We start from the raw sequence: 24,723 nt of genomic DNA on the forward strand, positions 1-24,723 counted from the left end.
CCACAAAAAGAAATCACACGGCGTAATATCACATGACCTCGGTGGAAATTCATGTTCAGCATTGAGACTTATTAGTCGATTTTGGAAAACTTCCCTCAACATATTCATCGTCTCGCCTGCCGTATGTGCCCTTGCGCCATCTTGTTGAAAGTAAAAGTTTGTAATTTCGTTTTCTTCCAGCTGGTTAACAAAAGGAGCGATAATTTCTTCTCTATACCTTTGCGCAGTAAGAGTACCATTAAAAAAAATAGGTCCATAAATCCTCCTTCGATTGAGAGCACACCAAACTCCAATTTTTTGAGCGTGTAGAGGGCCCTCGACAAAAAAGTTATCTGGTTTTTCAGAAGACCACATTCTCATATTCTGTGAGTTTACGTAACCACTTAAATGAAACCAGGCTTCATCAGAAAAAAAGGTGATATTATGAAGTTCACCGTAGTTGTTTAAAAACCATTCACAAAATACAGCCCGTCGCGGAAAATCAACTTCATGAAGTTCTTGCTGACAAGTTAAACGATAGGAGAACAAACGCAAATCTTTTTTTAACACTGTGTGGCAGGTACCGACTGATACTCCCACCATTTGTGATAAAACACGTACAGAAGTTCTTGGCGCATTTTCCATTATTTGTTGGACATTTTCTTTTAATTCTTCAGTCCGCTTTTTAGGTCGGCCGCTTCCTTCTTTTCTTGTTACACTGCCCGTTTCACGAAAAACATTAACACAACGCTGAACTGCACTTTGAAAAATTTTGTACTCAACAACGCCGGGAAATTGATTTTGAAATTCTATGAAACATTCCTCAATAGAATACTTCCATATTCCATCAATCTTGCGTCCATTTCTAAAGTAGGACTCTATGATAAACACTTTTTGTTCTTGAGAAAACACCATTTTAAACGCTTTTTAAAACGAAAATATTCAAATTGATAGCGGCGATATAGCGCTTTGACAGATGACGTTTAAGTTCATTTGCTATACGCTACGCCCTACGTCCAAATTTTCAGAACCAACTTGACCACGTTTTTATTTGAACGCTCGTTATGATTTCAAACACAAACGCCAAAGCCTACTTTTACTGCTCTGCGGCCTAGACTAATAGAACGTTTAGAAAATTAAGCGTTTCAACATTTTCAGTATCAATCCAAGTATTTGTATAAAAGAAAATGATCCAAGAGGCCTGTAAATGTTTAAGTGCGGTTGTCGTTTGTCCATTCCATTTATCAAGAGGAGAAGAGAGAACGGAGCAATCTGATTAGTGATTCAATTACATTGTTTGCCGCCCCGGCTTGTAGGCTTTAAAAATGCAGCAGAAAAGGCTTTTAGGAAAAGAGAATAATAATGTAATGACCGTAATAAGTATCCACCTAATTAATCAAGTGAACGCATTTTCATTTTACATGCAGACCGACAAACAACGCATCTAGTTACTTACTAAAATTACTGTTTGTAATTAAATTAGATTAGGTTTTAGTAAATAAATGTATTCCTTAAAATTAAATACTGCTACACTAGTTTAAGCACAACCGCAGAACACGTAGAGTAAGACAGCATCACCATTACTGTGCATGCACAGGGTGAGGTATAAAGCTGCATTATTATTGACGAAATTGGTGGTTTATTTTCCAAAATAGGTTTGGAAAGATTCACTAAGATTGTAACCACAATTTAATTGCTTGGAGTTATACAACTGTGATTAGCATTAATTAATAATATAATAAGTATAAAATACTCTGTATTTATTTGTAATATAAATATATTATCAGGCTTATAAAGAATTTAACGATCGATTTCCTTAAAAATGCATGGAGTCCTTGAAACTCTTCAGAGTCCGCGCTATCGCGATGAAATTGAAACGTGCATAAAAATACTATTGACCCAATTAGAGTTTCTCGGGCGTTAGCGGAAACGGAATGCACCACCGCTAGCGTGGTTGAAAATAAGTGAAAACTTTGGAAAACTTACGGTACTCATAAGTTCGGAACGGTTTGTAGAGTTGCCAATTGCGCAATAACATAAGAGTGACACATTGCACCGTATTCGGCGGACCTTCAGCTCATCGTTAGCGAGGAAGATTGGAAGACAGTTTGCTGAAACAGAGAATTTTCATGTAGTAAATTCAAATACGTACTTTTTAAAATAAAAAAGTAGTGCGCAAAATATTGTAATTTGAATATGCGCCTACTCTCGCTGTGTTGATTTCGCTTTTTTTGTTTTAAAATACAATTCGACATATTTTGACGGAATTTTTATGCACCTTGAAACTATTACGTATCTTAAAGCTGGATGTTTTTTGTGAGATTTTGTTTTAGCATGACCACAGACAAAACAGCGATCGCCCCAGACCGCTACTGGAATAGGCCAGCAGTTTTTAATTTCCGAATTGCCGATAGAGTACACCACCAGCAGAATTTTAGGAAGAATCAAATGCAGCGACCCGCATTCCTACGCGAATCTTAGCAACATATGAACAACACTTTGGCAATGTTGCCAGGCGAATTTATTTTATACAATTTTTTATCAATACCTGTTTTTTGCGTTACTGTATTCACTTAAATGTATGATGTAAGTATTGATAAAAATGTTTTAAAGAATCAACGAATATCTATGTAGTTTCATGTGATATTCTGCATCATAATTTCGTTAATTAGCTACTATTTTCATTTTTTGGTATTGAAATACTGCAGAAAATATATTTCCAAATAAACAAAATTCGTAATGATATTTTAAACAGCTTGTAATATAGGTAATCTTTTTCATATTTGATGATGATGATAAATTTATTTAATATACAAGGTACGTTATTAGTACGTCGCGGAATGTAGGTACAGTTTTCTTTTTGTATTTTGACATTCACTTATAGGTTTAATAATTAATGATAGAAAAAAACTTTAAATACAAATGTACGATTTTTCCTTTATTTCTTTTGACATTATCAAAATATGCCGGCGTAAAATATGTTTAAAGTAAAAAAATCATTAAAAAAATTAAAATTCATCCTTATCGAAATTGTTATTTGTTATTATAAAAAATTTACTAAACTAAATTTAAAAACAACATAAGAAGAATACCTAAAAATGAAATAACATTAAAATACCTACAATTTTTACAAATTTTCAACATGCAAGTAATTGTGATGATACAGTTGAAAATATGATTTAATTTACTATTTATTGCTTTAAAAACAAATTCAGAATTATCAAACATTTCGTCCCGTATTTTTTCTTTCAATACCTGTAAATTTTAGGGTCTTTAGTAATATATTTTGTTGCAGTGCCCCCACAAAAATATGTCTAAAAGACTGAGATCGGGGCTGTTTTCTGACCACCTAAGGTCTCTAATAATATTTTTTACAGTGTTCGTTGACAGGATTCGTCCTCCAAAATAAATTTGCCGATATTCCTGAAGAACTTTTGCACATTACTGTTATTTGAATAATACAGTTTATTATGTTTTATATTTCGTCATCAGAAATCGTCCATTTTAATTTTTTTAATTTTTTAAATTAAAATGGGTTATTCTGGTAATGATAAATAAACGGTTTTTGCTCGTAACTCGAAAATGGTTGGAAATATAAACAAATCTCCCCTTGGTTCTGAGTGGAGCACTCGATGGGTGAGGCAGAGCAGGGTGTCAAATATATGAAAGAAAAAAACAGAATTTGCTTGTATAATACCTCGGAAATTAATCGAAATATCAAAAAATCTCCCATGGTTCTGATTGTTGATCGTATTTTTGGGATATTCGGACTTATTTACAGGTTTCTTTTTCTGTCCGGTATATTTCAACAAAAAAAATAACAGATGGGTTTCCAAGTAATTTCACAGTGACTTTCAAACAAATTAGAAAATGACTTCTTAATTCAATTTGCTCTCTTTAAGCAGAAATAATGGGATCGCAACCAACTCGACTGGATAATTAAATGCAGCATTTTTTGCTAATGGAATTGTCGGCCTTAACACAAACCCATTAATTTGCATATTTTAATTATTAATTAATGACACAATAACAATAACAACGACTCTAACAGATTTCAAAATGAGAGCAGTCACCATTTGAAATGTGCCTATGCATCTCAACACTCTCACAGGATGTAAATAAAATACTTGGCCAAACTTTGACAGCGAATTCTACAATTTGACGATAATGTCCGGAAACATTTCGAGATACACAGGATATTTTCCAAGAAATTCGCATGTTTTTTAAATTGTAAGCTTTAAATGTATCTGCATACCGCAGTTTTTTTATCTGCAGGGGCGTGGTTTTGGGGGTTGACTTAGCAATTTTGAAATAATAATAACTGATACAAGCAATCATGAAAAAAATAAAATATTACCTACATGGCTTGTGTCCTCTGTGTTTGCAATTTGAAATAAACCAAGTATTTTCATGAATTCATGTTTAAAACTTCAAAATATGCTTTAAGATTTTTACACTGGTTACATGAAATTGCGAATAAGTAAACTACCGCCCCCCATAAAATTCGTTTCGGTCTCTTTATTACAGCCATTACACGACCCCTTACCGATAACGACACAAAGTTATCAACACTCACATTTTATGAAGTCGAAATGACAGAGCAAACATTTAGTCATTAGACCCAATTATAATATCAGGGAGTATAACAAACAAATTTATATTTCAGTAGAGAACACGCAAGACTACTGAAACGAACAGAATGGGAAGTATAAGTAGTTAATTTACTTGTTTTATTTAAACGGAAAAATATAAATATTAGATATGCAAAATCGACCACAGATCAAGCAATAACCTATTGCAAGTTGCAAGCGATATTTAGTTTAAACATCTGGATTTAAATAAAAAAATATTTATCTTTCCGCTACTGGAATTTAGTAGATCTCGAATAATGTCGAATAATTTACTTATACTTGTTCATAATAGACCTTTTTAGTAGTGACGTCACATACGCCAAATAATAGGCAACCCGATAGTGCACATTGTTATGAAGAATTTCTCAATATTTTTATCGATTTTCGACTTTATGTACTTTAGTGACAAAAAAATGTCTTCTCTGTTATGACCCTAAATGTCGCGATATTCTGGCAATATTAGAAATATTTAAGAAGTTTCAAACCCCAAGTGACAAACTAAAAGAATTATAGAATTTATATATTTAAATTTATACAACAATATTGACTTTTATAGTAATTAATAAATCAAAATTATATCAGGTTTTTTGACGCATGAATCAGTTCTACCAACGAATCAAAGCAAATAAATTCAAAAATGTCACCTTTCCACACATAATTGTAGTGATACAACAGCGGTACCGTTTTGACACATATTATATAAATATTAGTGTTTGTAAGTAACAAATCAGTAAAAACAATGCAAAACTAGTACGACGCCACACAATTATTTACATATTCCAATAACATAACCTCATTACTGATCTGAGGCTGGAAATCTGTTGGGTTGGTACTTCCGAACTTCACGAAGAAATTGACGAAAATTAGAACATGCTTTAATTCGTCAAGAACTTGAATAAATTCATGAAGTTATTTGACAGCGGATTTGGTGCATTACACTTGTCCAATTTCTTGATGAAACGACTTCATGAATTAATTGATCAATAAATTGTCAATGTAAAACAGCTATAACACTTGTCCAATTTCTTGTTGAAGCGACTTCATGAATTAATTGATCAATAAATTGTCAATGTAAAACAGCTATTAGGAATATTCTTTTATATTGTTTTTTTTCTAAGTTTTAAGCACACTAGTGTATTTATTTTACCAAACACGTGTTGGTTGATCTTAAATACTAATAAATCCTAAAAATAAATTCATTTGAAGTTGTTCATTTTCATAGTATCTATGTAAATAGTACACAAGGGTCAAATTCGGTCTGTACAATTTCAACAATGACAATTTGTAGCAGATTGGCTAAATATGTGACGTCACCCTAAAAGAGTATATTATTGCTGTACGCATACGTCATTTTGAAATAGGGTTGCCAGATCTCCTACTAAATGTAACCTTGAATATCCTTTTTTCTGGAAATCTATAAAATGTACAGAAACATTTAATATTTAACTATAACTTTTCCGGTAACATAAATTTTATTTAAAATGGCGCACATGTGCCCAAACCGACATTAATGTACAACAAAAGATGTAAAAAAAATCGTACAAATTCTGTGAAATATAATATGGACAGTGAAAACTTGAAGAAACTTTTAGTTACATCAAAGTATCTCAAAAAACGACAAAATACTTCAGAACTCTTTAGAAAACCTTCAAATATATGGAACTTTGAAATATGTTATTATTATTATTGGACTTTTCTCTGTTCAAGTCAAAAAAGTAAAAAAGATAAAAAAATCTTATTTTTCTTATTTTTTAATTGTTTATTACGATTTTTTGCATAAAGGGGCGATAAATCCGGTGATCGCGCAGGACACTCAATGCTGTCTCTTCTCCCAATCCAATTCCGTAGAAAACGTCGGTCCAAATACTGACGGACAATTAACGCATAATGCGGAAGAGCACCGTCCTGTTGAAAAATCAAATGATCTTCATCATACTCTGGAACATTTTCAATAATATCAGTCAAGGCAGGGTAAATAGCGTCTTCCAGTAATTACAAATACATTTGGCCAGTAAAATTACCAGGTAGATAAAAAGGACCCACCATCCGGTCACCGAAAATTCCAGCCCATACTTTTTATTTTTCCGGTTGCTGTGTATGCACCTCGTGGAAAACTCTTGGGTTTGAATCGAACCAATAGCGGCAATTGTGACGATTTACCGTCCCGTTCAAGAAAAAACTGCATTAATCAGTAAAACAGATGTTAAAAAGGAACTGTAGATCGTTCCCTGCTCGCTCACTCATTCTTTCGCAAAATTGCAAACGGCGGTCATAATCATCCTCATGAAGTTCTTGGACTAAATGTATTTTGTATGGATGGAATTTATTCTTCTTCAAAATGGTTTGTATGCTAGTTCGATTGATCCCAGACACAGATGCCAGCTGCCTCGTACTTAATGTAGGACTTGTCCCAAAACTGCAACTTCACTAGCTTCATTAACTATAGGTTTTTCAATTTCTCGTTTTTTATTGGCTATGTTCCCTGTTTCTTGAATTTTTTTTACTAACTCTAGAACATACTTCCTCCCGACATGTTAATCTTGATATTGTTCATTAAATAGCTGAGCTGTTCTATTCCCACATTTATTGTTCATAAAGTAAAGCGGAATGATATCTACCCTTTCCGCAATGGAATAAACCATAGTGTTTAACTTTCAAAAAAACAATTAAATAAACTACCAACCAACGCTTCCAAATAATACTAGAAAATAATTTGGAATCCACTAATTTTACGTTCATCGTGTGTGTATAGCATTCATTTCTGGTTTTTACAATTGTGTTTTTTTTACGAAAGTGATCGCCAAAAACCAATGTAACGCAAGAAATACTAAATTTATACCATTGGCGTACTTAACTCGAATGACTGACATTTTTACCGTTACTAATTGTTTGTACATAAGTTTCAATTTTAAAATCAAAATTCTTAAGGGCCCCATATTCTTTAAATAGTGTTTTCCGCAAAGACAAATAATTTCAAACATTTAATAACTGAATAATCTAAAGCTTATCAAATAATAGGAATGTTATGTCATGCCACCTGAGTATTTTCAAAGACGCCGCAGTAAAACGAATAAACAGGTGCAAAAAACGATCAAACCATCAAGGTTTTAGGTACTGAAATCTACGAAAACACTAACTTTTTTATATATAATTCCACATGTAAATATTCTTATAACATTTACTTGCTTAGTCCTACATATAAAATTGTTTACTTTTATTTATAAGTACGTGAAAATAATTCTTAAAATGTGTGGTTAGAATAACAGCAACCGCATGTTTTACAAACGTTTTTTTTAGTTATTATTTTATTTGAGTAAATTTAAATGGTAACAATGAATAAACAAAACATCAAGGATTTTATTTTTGTGCTTACTTTTGTTCTACACGTTTTACTTTTAAAGATTTCAGTACCTAAAAACGCCAGAAATTTCACTATTTTTCAGCCAGGAATATGGCCACCTTAATAAGTACCAGCAATAAAATACCAGCAAAGAATGTCCCCCTTTAATATAAAATCGACGGGTCTGAGCGTTTTTCTACAATCTTGACGCAGTTCCTGAAAATAGCTCTGTTTCGTTTTCATTTGGCCACCCTGTATAATAGATACGGTAAGTTTAGCGAAATTCTGAAATAAAGCTCCGATCATAAAAACTCCGGCAGATAGTTTGTTTGTCTGTGGTCACTTTTACTCCTTTTTCCGACACGTGTACCTACAAATCTACCTTGTTCTATTACTGTCCTACTAAAAGTGCGATTTCTTGTTTATAAAACATCGAAATACCTTCAAACCCATTTCAGTTTTTTTAATTTTGTTAAAAAAACGTGATCGGTTTAATTGTAAGAAGCACTGGTACAACATTTGTATACCCCGTTCTTTTCTCTGTTTCAAACCAATATTCTACACTCTTGTGAATTATTACACAATATAATTTTCAAATTGGGCTCGCGTAAAAAAACAAGCAAAGGGATGTGAAATACCCCAAAGACACCCGCTACCAACAGAGGGACAGGCATATTTACGGTTTATTTTTCTCCTTCCGCATTAAATATCCAAGCGTCTTTATTTATAAGAATTTTCTCTCTCGACGACTGGGCCAACTCGATCTCATTCCGGCGGTTTTCCCGACGCTTCGGCACACACAAACGAATTTTTAATAATCCGCGTTGGCGTTTAATTAAATTCGCTCTCAATATCCATCTAACAAGGTACATTGTGACGACAGGCCCTACATGAAACGAAGTTAATTGTGAAGCGATCTAAATTGGTTGTTTATCCCGCATTAAAGCGATACGTCCCAGTTTTCGGAGGCACGATACTCGCCTTCCTGCTCCTGCGGGTCGAAGGAGTAGAATCCTGGCGCCGGGCAGATCAGGCCTGGCGCCAGGCCGGTGTCCTGTTTTATCCTGTATCCCGTTGCGTGGTCCTTCTTGTTTAGGTTCTGTTAGCTACACACTGTAATGTCTTGAATAGTGGTCGCTACGTATGTTTTCCCATCGAAAGCCATAATATGATCGAAAATAATACACTATAATATAACGAGCGTTCAAATAAAAACGTGGTCGAAGTTGGCTCTGACACATTGGACGTAGGGAGTAGCTTATAGCGACCAACTTAACCTCATTTCTCAACGAGCTGTATAGCAGCTGTCAGTTTCAATAACGTTAATGACTATATAACTTTCTTTTAAAGAATAATCGTGATAACAGTAACAAACAATTAAAGGAGCTGCGGAAAGTGTCCCCCTCCTTGTTATAACAATAAATTAAAGCAGCTGCTGAAAGTGTCCCCCTCCTTGTTCCAAGCACTTTTCACACCTGTTCCTCAAAGAATTATAGACATTTTCGATGCTCGGGGTATTGTTAATTTCACGAATCTTGTCTATAAGTCGAGCTCTATGATAAACACTTTTTGTTCTTGAGAAAACACCATTTTAAACGCTTTTTAAAACGAAATTGATAGCGGCGATATAGCGTTTTGACAGATGACGTTTAAGTTCATTTGCTATACGCTACGCCCTACGTCCAAATTTTCAGAACCAACTTGACCAGGTTTTTATTTGAACGCTCGTTAGAAAGCAAAGATAATATGATTAGTCAAGACGGTGTCTGTTTCAAAAAGTCCATATTTGGGTGAATCGTATATCCATAGATTTTTGGCTTTTTAGCTTTTTGGCTTTCAAATATCACTAGAAATGAAAATTTTTCTATGCGCATAAAAAAAACGTGGGCTTAACTTTTGGCGGCACAATATGTTAAAAAAATTCGAAATATGTCATATTTTTCTTCCTATTTAATTATGTATCTTTTCAAGAGTTGATTTTAAGTTTGTAATTAAATTTTTTACAAAATATGACTGGCTACAAATCGAATGAATCATGATTATTATTGTAAAAATCGGAAAAATCGCCAAAAATGGGGTTAAAAAACATTACTTTTTAGGGAATTTTTTTGAGGCTTTAAATTGGGTATAGGACCTTCATACTTGGTTCAAGATAAACTTCATGTTATGTAGAATCATCACACCAAATTTCATCAAAATCGGTTTTATAGATTTTGCATAATAATTTTCCAATCCAATTTTGAAAAGAAATTTGCAAATTTTCAAAATTTTGCACAGCAAAAACCAAGGCCCTTAGATACTTGAAAATTTAATCACATATAGAAGGGCTCTCAAGCTTTCAAACGCTTTTTGAAAAATTCGAATCCGTCAATTAGGAGAGCTCTGACGTTTGTTTAAACATTGGTCGAATTTTTGTACTTATAAATAATTAGAATAACTGCGAATATACAACCACATTTTTTAAAATAGGTTTTAAAAGTTCTTGGAAAAAAAAAATCAAAAACACGTTTTAAAGTTGGTTGAAAATGAATAAAAGTATTGCAAACTTAGATCTGGTAAGTACTCGGAATACCAAAGGTATTTTTCGAAAAATTAGGTTGTACGTCTCAGTAACGGTTAACTTTAATCGGCTATAACTACGTAACTAATTGATAAATCTATTTTTTTTAATGAAGTCTTTCCAATAACTTTTAAAACCTGTTTTAAAAAATTTGATTTGATTGAATATTCACAAAGTTATTCTAATTGTTTATAAGTACAAAAATTCGACCAATGTTTAAAGAAGCGCCAGAGCTCTCCTAATTGAGGAATTCGAATTTTTCAAACAGTGTTTGAAAGCTTGAGAGCCCTTCTATATGTGATTAAATTTTCAAATATCTAAGGGACTTTGTTTTTGCTGTGCAAAATTTTGAAAATTTGCAGATTTTTTTTCAAAATATGGATTGCAAAATTATTATGCAAAATCTATCAAACCGATTTCGATGAAATTTGGTGTGATGATTCTACATAACATGAAGTTTTCTTGAACCAAGTATGAAGATCTTATACCCAATTTTTAGCGATTTTATCAATTATTACAATAATAATCATGATTCATTCGATTTTTAACCAGTCATATTTTGTAAAAAAATTAACTACAAACATTTTTTCCTCTTCCATTTTGGCCTAAAATCAACTCTTGAAAAGAAACATAATTAAAAAGGAAGAAAAATATGACATTTTTCCAATTTTTTTAACATATTGTGCCGCCAAAAGTTAAGCCCACGTTTTTTTAAGCACATAGAAAAATGTTCATTTCTAGTGATATTTGAAAGACAAGCCTAGTCTAGATCCTGAAATTTTGTTTACGGGAGTTGTCAAATATGCTGTCTTCAATGAAAATAATGCCATCAACACAGCACTTCCGGTTATACCGGAAATAGTTGTCAAATTCGTTATGTTAAATGGGACACCATATACCGGGTGTTAGAAGACGGATAACACGAGGTACTAAGCTGTCAAGCAATACGCAATTCAGTTGGTATCTGGAATTGGACCGTGTCTGAGTGTTTTTTGCATACCACTATTTCCTTTTCTTGAGGTGTTTTCCAATGAGTGCGCAAAAATTGGATTCGAAGGTGTCGTGAATGCATCGACAATGACGATGGACATTTTGAGCACATGTTGTAGTTTGTTTTGTACTTGTGCGTTTAAAAATTACTGAATTTTGCTTTTTGGTAAGTCCATAAATTATTTTTAACACGTATGATTATGTACTTTAATTACATATTATCCAAATTCATAATTTGATTAAAAATCAAGTTCCTGTTTTAAGAGACTCATAATTACTAAAATAAACTCGAACTAAAAAAAAACTTATCTTTGTATTACAAAGGCAATTTGTCGACAACTGAAATTTATGGCTGGTCGCCCAGTCCGGCTGTGTTTGTTTGCCGTTTGCCCGGGCGCTCATTCAACTGGCTAAATAAATATGAGAACAAGTTTTTCAAATATTTCAATGCCAAGTTGTTGCGTAGCGACTGAACCTGGTATTTTTAATTTATCTTATCGATAATGGAATAATATATAGGATGTTCCATTTAAAATAACGATGTTGACGGCTATTTCCGGTATAACTGTTGATTGCATTAGATTTAACGAAGAGAGCATATCTGATAACCCCCGTAAACAAAATTTCAGTCATATTATCCTTGGTTTCTCTGAAACGTTTAATAGGCTACTTACTTTGAAGAACTCTGTATATTAATAACCGGTTCATCCGGAATTAGCGTAGTAAGTTGTATCATCACTTAGCAGCGTTGCCAATTGTTCCCTTTTTAAATCAACTGTTAGAAAGCGAAACTAAGATGGAAAATAATTTAGTGAAAACAGACTACTTTTGCATGTTTTAGCGACGTATCATTTTAAAGTCATCATACTTGATTTAACGTCAATGTAAACGAATCGATGAATATTAAAAAAAGATTATACGTGTTTAAAAAAGTGACATTTTGTACATGATTTATTGAATATTGGTATGAAGATACGGTACTAATTGCAAAATTGCTAAAATAATACGGTGTTTCTACTGTTTTCGGTTACTTTAAATTGAAAAGAAAATTTTATATTTTGTGCACAGAGTTGAGCGATTTTTGTATGGTCACTTAACAACCTGCGGACAAAAAATACTGACAACACTGGCTGATAGAACTACGAAATGAAAATGTTTAAAGCAAAAACTTTTGAAACTATTTTTTATCGTGTTAAACTTGTTTTAAAATAATTTAGCACTGTTTAGCTGCTAAAAACAAATTTTAGGACTGGAGATATTTTTTTTATAAGTTACCAAGAGACTCCTCATAACACTGCTAAATCTACGAAACTTTTTACATCCGCCTACCTATACAAACAATTTTAATAATTTATTTTAGAAATAATTACGGCAAATGTCCCTGAAGTTGTTACCATACAACTTGACCTGACCCAACTTCTCTGTCCTTGTCCTGCTTAATACAAACTTCATAAATCAATTAGGTTTAATAGAAGTTAGAAAAGTATTACAGGAACAAACCGAAACCTCTAAAAGTCTGTACATGGATTAGACAAAGTCGTTAAATGGTAAATAAAACCGTAAGTTAATAAATGGGTGTGTTTTTAAGTGAAGCAATAAAAAAAGGACATAAACTCAAATTGCAGTCTCATGAAAACAGCATGTCTAATGCTGATTGATATGCTCTTCTTGTAATATTATTAACTACAGCTTATCCATGACATTTTTACGTATCACTGTTCTTATAAATTAAACAAGAACGGTTTTATTCTTTTTTAATATCTATATATTTCAGAAAAGTACTGCTGGATATACGCCTTCGCTCTTTGTGATGTTTATACTCGTATCGCTGTTTGTCGTTGTAATATTTAATTCACTGGACAAATAATGATTCAAATAGTCAAATAGACAAGAGGACGCTAATTATTTACTCTTGCTATTGACAGCACGAGTCATCGTTATGTTGTTACTTTCTTTCGATATAAATTATTTTTAAGTGCTGTTAAAACGATTACAATCATCAAATTGCTGGAAATTCATATAAATAAGTTGTTTTCTTGATCTTATATTGTTGTTGTATAATACAAAGGTATAGGTACATATTGGAAAAATGTTTTTGATTTACGTAAAGTATAAGTTTCAAGTTTAAAAAATTATTATTTCCGCAATTTTTTAATCATATGAAATTAAGGTAGAAAATCACAAATGTAAGATTGTTTTCTTTATTTGTTAAGTATTTTGTGCCAAAAGGATTAAGGAAGGAATATTTTTTACGAAAGTAGTTTTGCCTAATCAAAAATCTCACTAAACATATGAAAATGCAATTTTTTTAAATTTTCTGTCATTATTTGGGCGCTTCTGCAAAAAAAGTTAGTAAAGTACTGGTTGTCTGAAAAACTGCTATAATGTTTTTATAATAACAATAATAATAATAATATAATGTAAAATAATAATTTTTAAATTAATAATGTTAATTATTAATTCAAGTAGTAATAATAATATATAATATTATATTCATCAATATACACATTGTTCCTTTTGTCATATAATCAAATCGAACACTTTATACATTCTTCCTCGTATAATATATATTTTTAGAAACTGCAGAAATGGAAGCTTTTAACTGTAGCATCTGTTGTAAAACATTCAGTCGATCAGACAATTTAAAACGTCACTTATCTTCCATTCATAGTAGCAATAGTCATTTGAAAATGAAAATGTATAAATGTAGCGTCTGTTCAATGCAAAGTACATATAAAAACAACGTAATTAGACATTTAAAAAGAGTGCATGCTGTGGAAGAATGTGAAGAACCATCATCAAGTTATGAACAAATAAATGACGACGTTATCCAACAAAAAGGAGAAACATCAATAGTAAAGGAAAAGCCTTCCTCAAGATTTTGTGAAACTTGCAATCTTGAAATAGCAAGAGAAAAATTCGCTTCACATGAGAGAAGTTTGTTCCATAAACAAAATTCATGTGTAGAAATTGAACCTGACATTTATTTAATAAATTCGGCTTTCAAACGAAACATTGCAACTTATAGAATCAAATGTGAAAGTCAAAATGATTCTACAATTACAGACATTTCACTATTTTTCTCCAAAATCAAAGATAAAATAATAAAACTAATTGCTACGGCTCTGCGAGGAACTTCATTAAAAATCAATTTCGAACTATTTGCTTGCTATGTTCTTTCCACAAAAGAGAATGATGAAGAAGCAAGTATTAAAAATGAAGTTAAATCATTCAATAGCAAGTATGAAATTGTGACAACTTCGACAAATTTGAATGATATTTATTCTCATTTTTATAATGTCTTAAAAACTAAATCTGAAGAGTTTGAGGTTAGTAAATTTATTATTTTTAATATTAAATTGTATAATAATGTCATTTTTTTTATTATAGCAGCAAGATTCAGGCTGGTCTCTACTAACATTACTTTTCCTCGAAGTCAATTTGTTGAAGTATAATCCTCTACATGCATCATCGTTTATACCTCTTCCATCCGAGATTAGTTCTAGAAAAGCAGTTGTAAATGTAAAAAACAATGACTTAATGTGTTTTAAGTGGGCTTGTTTAAGTGCACTACATCCATCATTAAATAATTCAGATAGAATAATTAATTACGAATCATATTCAAATGAACTTAATTTCAATGATATATCATTTCCCATGGAGTTTAAAAATATTTTTAAATTTGAAAAACAAAATGAAAATATTAGTATTAACGTTTTTGGTTTAGAGAAGAGTGCTGTGAGTAATAGCAAAATGAAATATAATATTATAGGTCCTCTTTACCACACGAAAATTCGTAAAGAAAATCATATAAATTTACTCTATCTAGAATCAGAAAATGGTAATAATGGACATTTCTGCTGGATAAAAAACTTGTCTAGATTAGTGGGTTGTCAGATAAATAACCATGGTCATGTCCTTTCTATTTGTGATGGTTGTTTAGTATTTTTTCGAAGAAAAAGTGATCTGGAAGAACATCTAAACAGAGGAGATTGTGCCAAAATTTGTACTATTTTACCAAAACCGGGCGAACATTATCTACAATTTAAGGATTTTCACAGATCATTTCCTGTACCATTTACAATTTACAGTGACTTTGAAACAATTCTAAATCCTATCGAGAATTGTGAATTAAATCCAGAGAAAAAGTATATAATGAATAGTCATATACATGAAGCTTATAGTTTTGCATATTATGTTAAATGCCATTTTGACAACTCCCTATCATTTCTAAGAGAATATAGAGGACAAAATTGTACATCCATTTATATAAAATGGTTGATAGATGATGTAAGAGACATATACAAGAAGTATTTTTCTAATATAATTCCAATGAGAGCACTTACTTTTGAAGAAACTGTAAAACATGAAGCAGCTACAACATGTTTCATTTGCGGAGAACCTTTTTCCACTGCAGCTACTAATAATTATAACAATGAACGAGAACAATTAAACATGATCAAAGTGCGAGATCACGACCACTTTACGGGTATGTTTGCGATTAATACAAAATTATTATTTTATGTAGCTTACATTATTATATTTTTCAGGTTTATACAGAGGGCCTGCACATATGAAATGCAATTTAAATTATCAAACACCCAACTTCATACCAGTGTTTCTACATAATGGCAGTAATTATGATCTACACCTGATTATAAAAGAATTGGCTTTACAAGTAAAATCACTTGACGTCATCCCATTAAATAAGGAGAAATATATTTCTCTTTCTGCGAAAATATATGTAAACCATAATACATTAAATGATGAAGTTAACGATGGTAATATGGATGAAGACGAAGAAGCAGGAAGAAATGTAAAGAAATACATAAGTTTACGATTTCTGGATTCTTACAGATTTATGGCTAGTAAATTGGATACTTTAGCAAAAAATTTGGAAATACATCAGTTTATTGAAACGCGAAAAGCCTTCCCAAATGATGAATTATTTAATTTAGCTAGAATGAAAGGCATTTTTCCATACGAATTTGCAAATTCCTATGAAAAATTGGAGGCAACTCGAGAACTTCCTTCAAGAGAGCAATTTTATAGTAGTCTAACTGAGACAACTGTAGAAGAGGAAGAATATGAACACGCTAAAAGGGTATGGAATGCATTCAATTGTCAAAATTTAGCTGAATATTCTGATCTATATCTGAAGACGGATGTCCTTCTTTTAACAGATATATTTGAAGCTTTCCGAAAACTGTGTATGGACTTATATGATCTAGATCCTTGTCATTACTTTACTCTACCTGGTCTATCTTGGCAGGCAATGTTGAAATATACAAAGGTTTGCTAATTATCATTTTAAAAAGTAGCTGTAAAACTAATATATAGTTATTTTTAGGTTAAACTAGAACTACTTACAGATCCAGACATGTTACATTTTATTAGAAAATCAATTAGAGGTGGTATTGTGCAGTGTTCACATCGNGACGATCCCCGTGAACTCCGTGCGTTCCTGCCGCGGAACCCGGTCAAGGGAACTAACATCCCAGATCACAGGTTGCGACATGGTTTCCAACGTGGAGCTCGATTAGAACTCCCGATGCCTCCACTGAGGACCCATGCCGACCAAACACAACATTCAGATCATACTTCACGACATGGCGCTCGACGTGGGGCTCGAAGTCCTGCTTCGACGTCTTCGCGGCGAGCCCATGTTACAAATTCCCCGCACAATTCTCAAATATTAGGCACTACAGATAATAATCCTCGACATGGCGCCCAACGTGGGGCTCGATTCGAACTTCCGATGTCTCCACCGAGGGCCCATGTCAATATGGCCGATACAAACGATCATGCCCCACGACATGGCGCCCAACGTGGGGCTCGATTCGAACTTCCGATGTCTCCACCGAGGGCCCATGTCCATATGGCCGATACAAACGATCATGCTTCACGACAAAAATATTCAAATTGATAGCGGCGATATAGCGCTTTGACAGATGACGTTTAAGTTCATTTACTATACGCTACGCCCTACGTCCAAATTTTCAGAACCAACTTGACCACGTTTTTATTTGAACGCTCGTTATTTGAATTTTCGGCAAATCTATTACAGACACAACAATAATTTGACAACTAATTTGACAAATGTCAAGTTGTTATAATTGTTTTAGGAGTGTTTCTGGTCATGGCCAATTTGACAACAGGTCTGATACGAGAAAAACTGCCCAAAAAATAGAAAATTGCAAATATCTCTAAAAGTAGTAACGGCAACCCTGACAATGCTTATATGGCTTGAAAGAAAATTTCATTCTGCATACGACAGAATATACAGGGTATTCCACTTTCAGTTAACAAAGTTATAGCTGTTTGAAGTTATCAAAATGTAACAGATTTAACAAAGTGACCCTCAAATTTAACATAGAATCTGAAAATGCAATAATATATACGGTGTCCCACTTAAAATAAGAAAGTTAGTATCGACATCCGGTATAACCGGAGGAGCCATAAAGTTCTAAATATTTTAGTTCTATTGGCTCTACTGCTTTTGCCAAATTTCAGTACTTTCAGAGGTATCGATAGTGATGATCCCTGATGAGACACTCTGTATTACATTATACAATTTATATATTTAACCGTGTACATATCTGCAAACCAGCATAAATAATTATCAATTCCCTTTAATTTCAAATTTCTGCTAACCGCATAAATTTAGAGTTAACCAATAATTCTGCTTTATCCTCGACCGTATCTTTTTGTTTACTGACCACAAACTGTAACGCAATTCATGAATGTGTAATTCTCGAAATTTCTCTGAATACCTGCTACATTTTGTTCTAATTATTTCTACGAAAACCGTTAGGTTTTTCAGTGGTTATATTTCTGGAGGAGGTCTTATCTTTGGATTATCGCTGTCTTCCCCATTTCCCTTATGCCTCATGGTTCGGGGTTATACAGTGCTTTCGAAAAGTAACGAATAAATTCATTATTTTTTAAATTGAGAAGTTTTCGAGAAAATCCCCTGGCACGACGATTTTGTTTTCAAAAAAGGCACTTTTTGACATACGACCCTTATTTGTGACGTCATCGTTGTTCGAGATATGACGTCATCGAATTTTTTTAAATAGCAACCCCCAATTTTGACAATGCCATTTGAAAGAGCGTGTCATTCTACATATACATCATGAAAAATTATGGTGTTACAAACAAAAATTTCAAGAAAATAATATTTGAAGATTTTAAAATTTAATTTTCACAATACTGAAAATGATAACGATTATGTAAAAATTTATTAATCGTCTTGGCTACTGTCAGGCAGCCAACCGTGCACAATTTGAACATTTAATTTAGTCGAAAAATAATGAATTTATTCGTTACTTTTCGAAAACACTGTATAAAGTTTAAATATACAACAATCTATAGCGATAAAATGAAAATATCTGAATAATGATCTGAAAAGTTCCTTTTAGTTGTAGCTGAGGTCAAGAAAATTAATTTTTCGCATTAAACATTACTGAAAATTCAAGCAACATATAACAAAATGTAAGCTTTTGCAGCCTTTTTTCTGTGAGGCCTTTTACAATTAAAAAATTATTTCAAAATATTTCCTTACCAACAACAATCAATGTGTTTTTAAAAAAAACAATAACAGTGACAACTAAAATCCTGAACAATTTATAAGTAATCACGAAGCAAGAACACAATTTTAATCATTGCTTAGATTTCTTAATAATTTTTTGCTCACCTCATGAGATGTTCGAGCCTTTCAAATTTTCGGTGGTAATGTACGACACTTCAAGCACTATCAGCGATAAGATTTCATCTAAATCAATAATTAACTAATACTTTGTAGGTAGCGGTAGCAGTACTATTCAAAACGTGACTACACAAACGTACCACTATAAACTAAGTGTTTACTTCTGTCCAACGAGTGTTTTCACTCAATTGTCGTTGACCACAAAGCAATTATTAATAACGATAAGTGTGATGCAATGCAATCAGAATTTTATATTTCTTAGAAAAAAATGCTTAGTTAAGAAAAGTGTAGCGCTATAAAAAAGGCTTTAATTAATTTCGTTTAGAGTCAAAACAAATTTTATACTGCCAAAGTGCTATGATACCAACAGTGGTGATTAACCAACTAATGTTTAAACGGAAAATGATAGACTATAATTATCGTAATATAATTTATCAATATCACGAATGTGATACATAATAATAACATATATCTATGTATAATTAGATAGAAATCAGTTCGTGAAGGTTGTTACGTATTGCGTTACATTTTTTAATTGCGCTACAATTTTAATTTGTAGTTTTTAGAAATGTAATCATGAAAAATTCCACACCTCTACTTTGTAGCCTACCAAGTTACATATTTTAAAAAGTTAACGTGGCAACGAAAAAAAATATCCAGATACATTGCTCGCAAACGAAATTATACTATTTTTATCATTTAAAATGACATTTGACATATACTGACATTATACAGGGTGTCCCACTAAGGTTGGGTCCTAGACCTAGGAAAACAATTTTGATTAATAAATCAACCAAGAGAAATCGCTGGAAATAGATTTCAAGTTCGAAGCTCGGCCAATTTTTGTATGCATTTACTATATGTATAATTTAAATGCATTTTTGTTGAAGACGGTTAGCCTTAGAGATATTAGTAAGCTATACCTTTTTTGAGCAGAAAAGTTGGGAGAAATGATTTTTCTGTCCGAAGTGAAATACACCGTGGCAAAAAAAGTTTTGGCAGTATAAATGCGTCCCAATGGTCGCGAAATCGTCCACAAATTCGAATTTCTCATCCCAAAACACCACCGGATACGAAGTTTCGCGAAATTAGCTCAAAATAGCCGACAGATATTAAAGAAAATGTTTTTTTCCAACTTCAACACCCTGTATCTCGAAAACTAAGCGTTTATGAGCAACATTGTATATAACTTTTCCTAATTAAGTTTCGTCATAGAATCTAGTGGCAAAGTTTGCTTTAACGAACACCCTTATAGTGTTTCTCTTCATACACTCGAATAACTCGAATTACTGATTGATTTTCTTTGCCGAAGCGAAATATTTTAAAACCCTACACAACAATTTCGACAAAAGTTCACGTGGGCTAAACAATTAACGTCGACGTGGCAGCAGTAACAAATCAACGCGGCCGGTATGGATTTCTCTACATTTTGATTTCAATTATTCGACTTCCAAATGTCAGGCTTGATTTTTAATTTTATTCATAATTTAATTTTGGTGTGAAATTTTCTTACCAAATGCCACACGTGCTTAAATTATTAGGGATAATTTTTTCATGATGACGAATAGGTATCTTTAGAAAATTATGTCTCGCCTACGACTACACTAGACAATTTTGGTGGAATTATAAGTAATAATTGCCACTGATGAAATACATTTTACAATACAACGGAAATGTAAAACAAAAAACAACCATTTTAAAGAAATCTATTCACGAGCAGATTTTAAAAAACCTAAAACCCTACACCTCAAAATGTGAAACTGGAGCAGAAAAATAACATTCCATCATATTTTGTACACAACTAAATTAATTACTCTTATATTTATTTATATCTCTCTGGTTATTAAGATTTTCAAAACATTTTTTTATATTGCTTATTTAGATAGCAGTGAGCAACTTCAAAGGTGCCGCAATGTTAATGCACTCAGAGGTCATCCCCCTTGTTATTTAGTTATACGAGTGCAATGTACTCCAAAAATTATATAAAAAAAATATTTCCTGAATAAACGTAAAAACATATTCCTACGAAAGTTGTTAGAAACTACTATTTAATAAATTTTAAATGAATGAAAGATACCTACAGTGACATAAACGAGATTCAAAACAATTGACTTTGCCGAATTCTTTGTAAAACAAACAACTACTAAAAAAATGTGTAACGATAAAATTAAACTAACAACGGAAATATGATACAAAGACCACACCAGCACAAAAAAAGTGGTCTTTGATTTGATCCAACAGTATTTTGACGTGCTCGATCCGAATCTAAACTCCGTTTAGCTCAAATACACCCAAAATTTTGAGTAATTGGCAAAAAATAGTGAAAAATCGCCGAAAATCACGTTGGTGAGCTCGAAAAAATTTGTTCTGAACTTAACGAAGTGGATGTCTTATGTATTTTAATACGCTGAATTCGAGTCTGAAGTCTATTTGCTGTATCCCCCCCAGATTTTGCAAAAAAAAAGCAAAAAAATAGCTGAAAATGGCAAAAAATCATATTAATGAGTCAGAAAATTTAGAAAGAAGTTTTCTAGATTGGATCAAGTGTCCTCATAAATTTCATCTAGTCGATTTTGAATCTAGTCTGTTGAGCCTCATTACCCAAAAATTTTGCAAAAATCGCAAAATATCGCAAAAAATGGAAGTTGTGAATCACAAAAATCTTGTTAAATGTAATGGACACGAATTACTTCCAAATAAATTCGACTGAGTCGAACCAGGCTTTCTTTGATGTTGTCCTTACACTTTTCTTCTCTTGTAGCGAACTCTTTTCTCTTCGAATGACCTATCAGCGGGTTTCTCTTTCTCTTCTGTCTATTCTGATTCGTTTCTCTTTTTAGTGTCCAACAGAAATCTGCCATGTTGATATCCCATCTTCCTTTATATCAATTTTTACATTTATTTTTGAAAAAAAAAACTTTATAGAAACGGTTATTTTTAGACAGTACAAGGGATCATAAAAACGCTCCGGAAAAAACTTCAGGAGAAGTCCGGGGGAGAACTCTGGAGAAAACTTCGGGTAAATGCTTTGGATGAAAAGTTCCGAGTGAAAAGTCCGGGGAAAAGTCCGGGAAAACAGCTCGGGGAAAACTCCGGGGAAAAATCCGAGGGAAACTCCGTATAAAACGCCGGGGTAGACTCCGGGGAAAAATCCGGAGAAAAATTCCGGGAAAATTCCGGGGAAAAACTATTGGGTCAAATCAAAGCTACAGACCACTTTTTGTGTGTGTCGGTACAACGATTGCCTAAAACGATAACACAATCGATTGCAATCGATTACTCAACTTAATAAATTAATAATATTGATGAAAAAAACTAATTGTAGCGTTAAATGTGAGTAAATTACTGAAATATCGACGATTCAGAAAAAAACTACACGAAAATATTAAAAGTTGTTCATAAGATTAACTATAGGGAAATTTCCATATCCACACTAATACACTCTGAACAGCTCACCACTCATCAATATACCTAATCAATGTAAAAAACTTAAAAGAAAATTAAGGCTCTTTCTAGAAAGCCAAAGGTTAGTGCGAGTCATGGCTCTCGATAAATCAATCATAGCAAGAGACAAGGTAATGAACTTTCAATTCAAGGGAAACACTTTTTTTACTGTTGTTACCACAATTCGCGTTTTGGAATTGACTCTGAGCGTTATAAATTAGTTGCAACGGATTTTTTTTTGTCACGCAGATTGCAGAAGGTAATCAATCCTTTTATGTGAGGTAAGTTCTAAAAAAATCTGTCGAACCTGCTATTGATCCTCTTTCAACAAAGTGCTCAAAATGTATTCACTGAATTTTTGTGAAATTGGCCTCTACAAACTCATAGATTTAACGAATATTATAATTAAAGTAACATAAATTATGTGTACATAACCTACAACATATCGAAAAATTATTACAGACTTTTTGTTATCTTTTAAATTTTGAAATAAATAATATGTCGTCATTTTGTTTATGCTTGTTAATTATTCCGTAAATTTTCATTAGAAAATATATTATTAAATTCATGTATAATACGTCATATTAAAATAAGAAATAATAATAATAAGACCTTGAAAATATAAACACTGACACACTGAATATACAAAAACAACAAATAAAACAAACTACTCTTACCCTGATAGTTACTTTGAAAACGAAAGTTTAAAAAATAAACGTGCAATATAAATTTTTAACGGTTTTCTTATTTCCTTGACATGCCTTAAAAGTGACATTTTTTTAGGCTGTTTAATAAAAAAAAGGCTTGCTCTTTTTGCTGACAGTGTTACATAATATCTTACAGATAGATATTTATTCTCATAGATATACCAATTTTATTTCATGAGGAGGCGCCGTAAATGAACTATTACCTTGATACTGATTGTGATTTTGTCGTGGAAAGGTAGACACTTGCCGAAAAGTCATGGTTATACAGTCTCTTCCATCCGAATCAAACACTTCGAGTCTCTAATGTATTACACATGAGCAAAATGATGTTCAAAATAATTGTGTTCATTCACTTCTACGTGCTTACTTATACAGAAAGTCACACTACGCTACATATCGCGTGGAAATAAAAAAAAAGTCAATCATATTCTTCCGCCAAAGGTACCTACTAATTCACGCAAATACAACATACCGTATCAAATTATGGATTCCGATCCTTCTTATCAGTGATAACCGGAGGATAGCGCGCGTCTTACTACACAAAGGCCACCCCACTCGTGACTGTCTGTTTTTCCAGTGATTTGTCTTTTCATCCCCTATCCCCTACGTTCACAACACATGGAATCATCTTCGCTGCCGTTTTGCCATTGACCCAAAAATATATCGATTGTTCCAATTTCGCGTAATCAACACAACAAATTCATGTGCATAAACAATCAAGCGATTTCGAAGGGCCGACCGCGATTTTTCCTAAAGAAAATACCTCGTTTCTCGGACAGATGAGCAGGTTACGATTCGTCACGGCCTACTACTTTAGATTACGTAAAATAAATCGTGCGTAACTTACCTGATTTTGAATAAATATGGCTTAGTTGAGGAATGTTGTGGCGATTACTTATCCATTGCTCGTAAATGTCGGCTGCAGTTGGTTCAGTGCGATTTTTAGGCGCTTTTACTGGAGCTCGTAAGTGTAGCAGCCATTCAGGTGGGCCGAAACTGAACTTCGCCGCGACGCACTGCAGTGGCGTCGATTTCGACATTCCTGCATTGTTTGCACAAGTCCGAAATTTAATCAGATGATCCGGCCCTAGTGTGATTGCAGTTTTCGTGTATTAGCATTTCCAGTTATTCTTTTATTGTGTTCGACCTTGATTGGAGCGATATATCGTCTAATTTGCTTTAGTAAAATGAAAATGAAGTAATCAATTTATAAAAGTTCTTAGAAAACACAGCAGCACGTATAAGGATTACAATTCCAACTAGAAAAATAATAGTTTTTAATACAACTAACCTTCGGAATCAGTTTATATAAAAAAAAAACTGAAACGTTATCTAAAATAGGTCAAAGATACATAACACCTATA

At 32.7% G+C, this 24,723-nt stretch overlaps 2 protein-coding genes across 3 annotated transcripts in view; one reads left to right on the forward strand and one right to left on the reverse strand.

The window, feature by feature from the left end:
* Positions 1–24,414, reverse strand: part of LOC108908486 — a 39,132-nt gene extending 14,718 nt beyond the window's left edge. Inside the window, exons 1-2 of one of the 2 annotated variants that reach the window (XM_018712533.1) lie at positions 24,207–24,414; positions 1,966–2,090 (exon numbers count right to left, since the gene is read on the reverse strand). In XM_018712533.1, coding sequence (XP_018568049.1) covers positions 1,966–2,090; positions 24,207–24,399 — 318 coding nt within the window. In that variant the 5' untranslated portion in view covers positions 24,400–24,414. Of the gene's footprint in view, positions 1–1,965; positions 2,091–19,196; positions 19,422–24,206 lie in introns of those variants that run through there. The other variant, XM_018712534.2, reaches the window with a different exon arrangement.
* Positions 13,988–16,919, forward strand: LOC111691659. The gene is made up of 3 exons (XM_023454819.1): positions 13,988–14,829; positions 14,891–15,989; positions 16,051–16,919. The coding sequence occupies exons 1-3, from the start codon at positions 14,089–14,091 to the stop codon at positions 16,800–16,802; spliced, it is 2,592 nt and encodes an 863-aa protein (XP_023310587.1). The 5' UTR covers positions 13,988–14,088; the 3' UTR covers positions 16,803–16,919.
* Positions 24,415–24,723: the final 309 nt, after the last annotated feature.

The sequence above is a fragment of the Anoplophora glabripennis genome, unplaced genomic scaffold (assembly GCF_000390285.2).
Source record: "Anoplophora glabripennis isolate ALB-LARVAE unplaced genomic scaffold, Agla_2.0 scaffold360, whole genome shotgun sequence".
Taxonomy (NCBI): Eukaryota; Metazoa; Arthropoda; class Insecta; order Coleoptera; family Cerambycidae; genus Anoplophora; species Anoplophora glabripennis.

Excerpts from the sequence above, each read along its gene's own strand:
- LOC111691659 (XM_023454819.1), top strand. The coding sequence starts at position 14,089 with ATGGAAGCTTTTAACTGTAGCATCTGTTGTAAAACATTCAGTCGATCA. Across the intron at positions 14,830-14,890 it reads CTAAATCTGAAGAGTTTGAG|CAGCAAGATTCAGGCTGGTC; the intron begins GTTAGTAAATTT and ends TTTTTATTATAG. Across the intron at positions 15,990-16,050 it reads AGATCACGACCACTTTACGG|GTTTATACAGAGGGCCTGCA; the intron begins GTATGTTTGCGA and ends TATATTTTTCAG.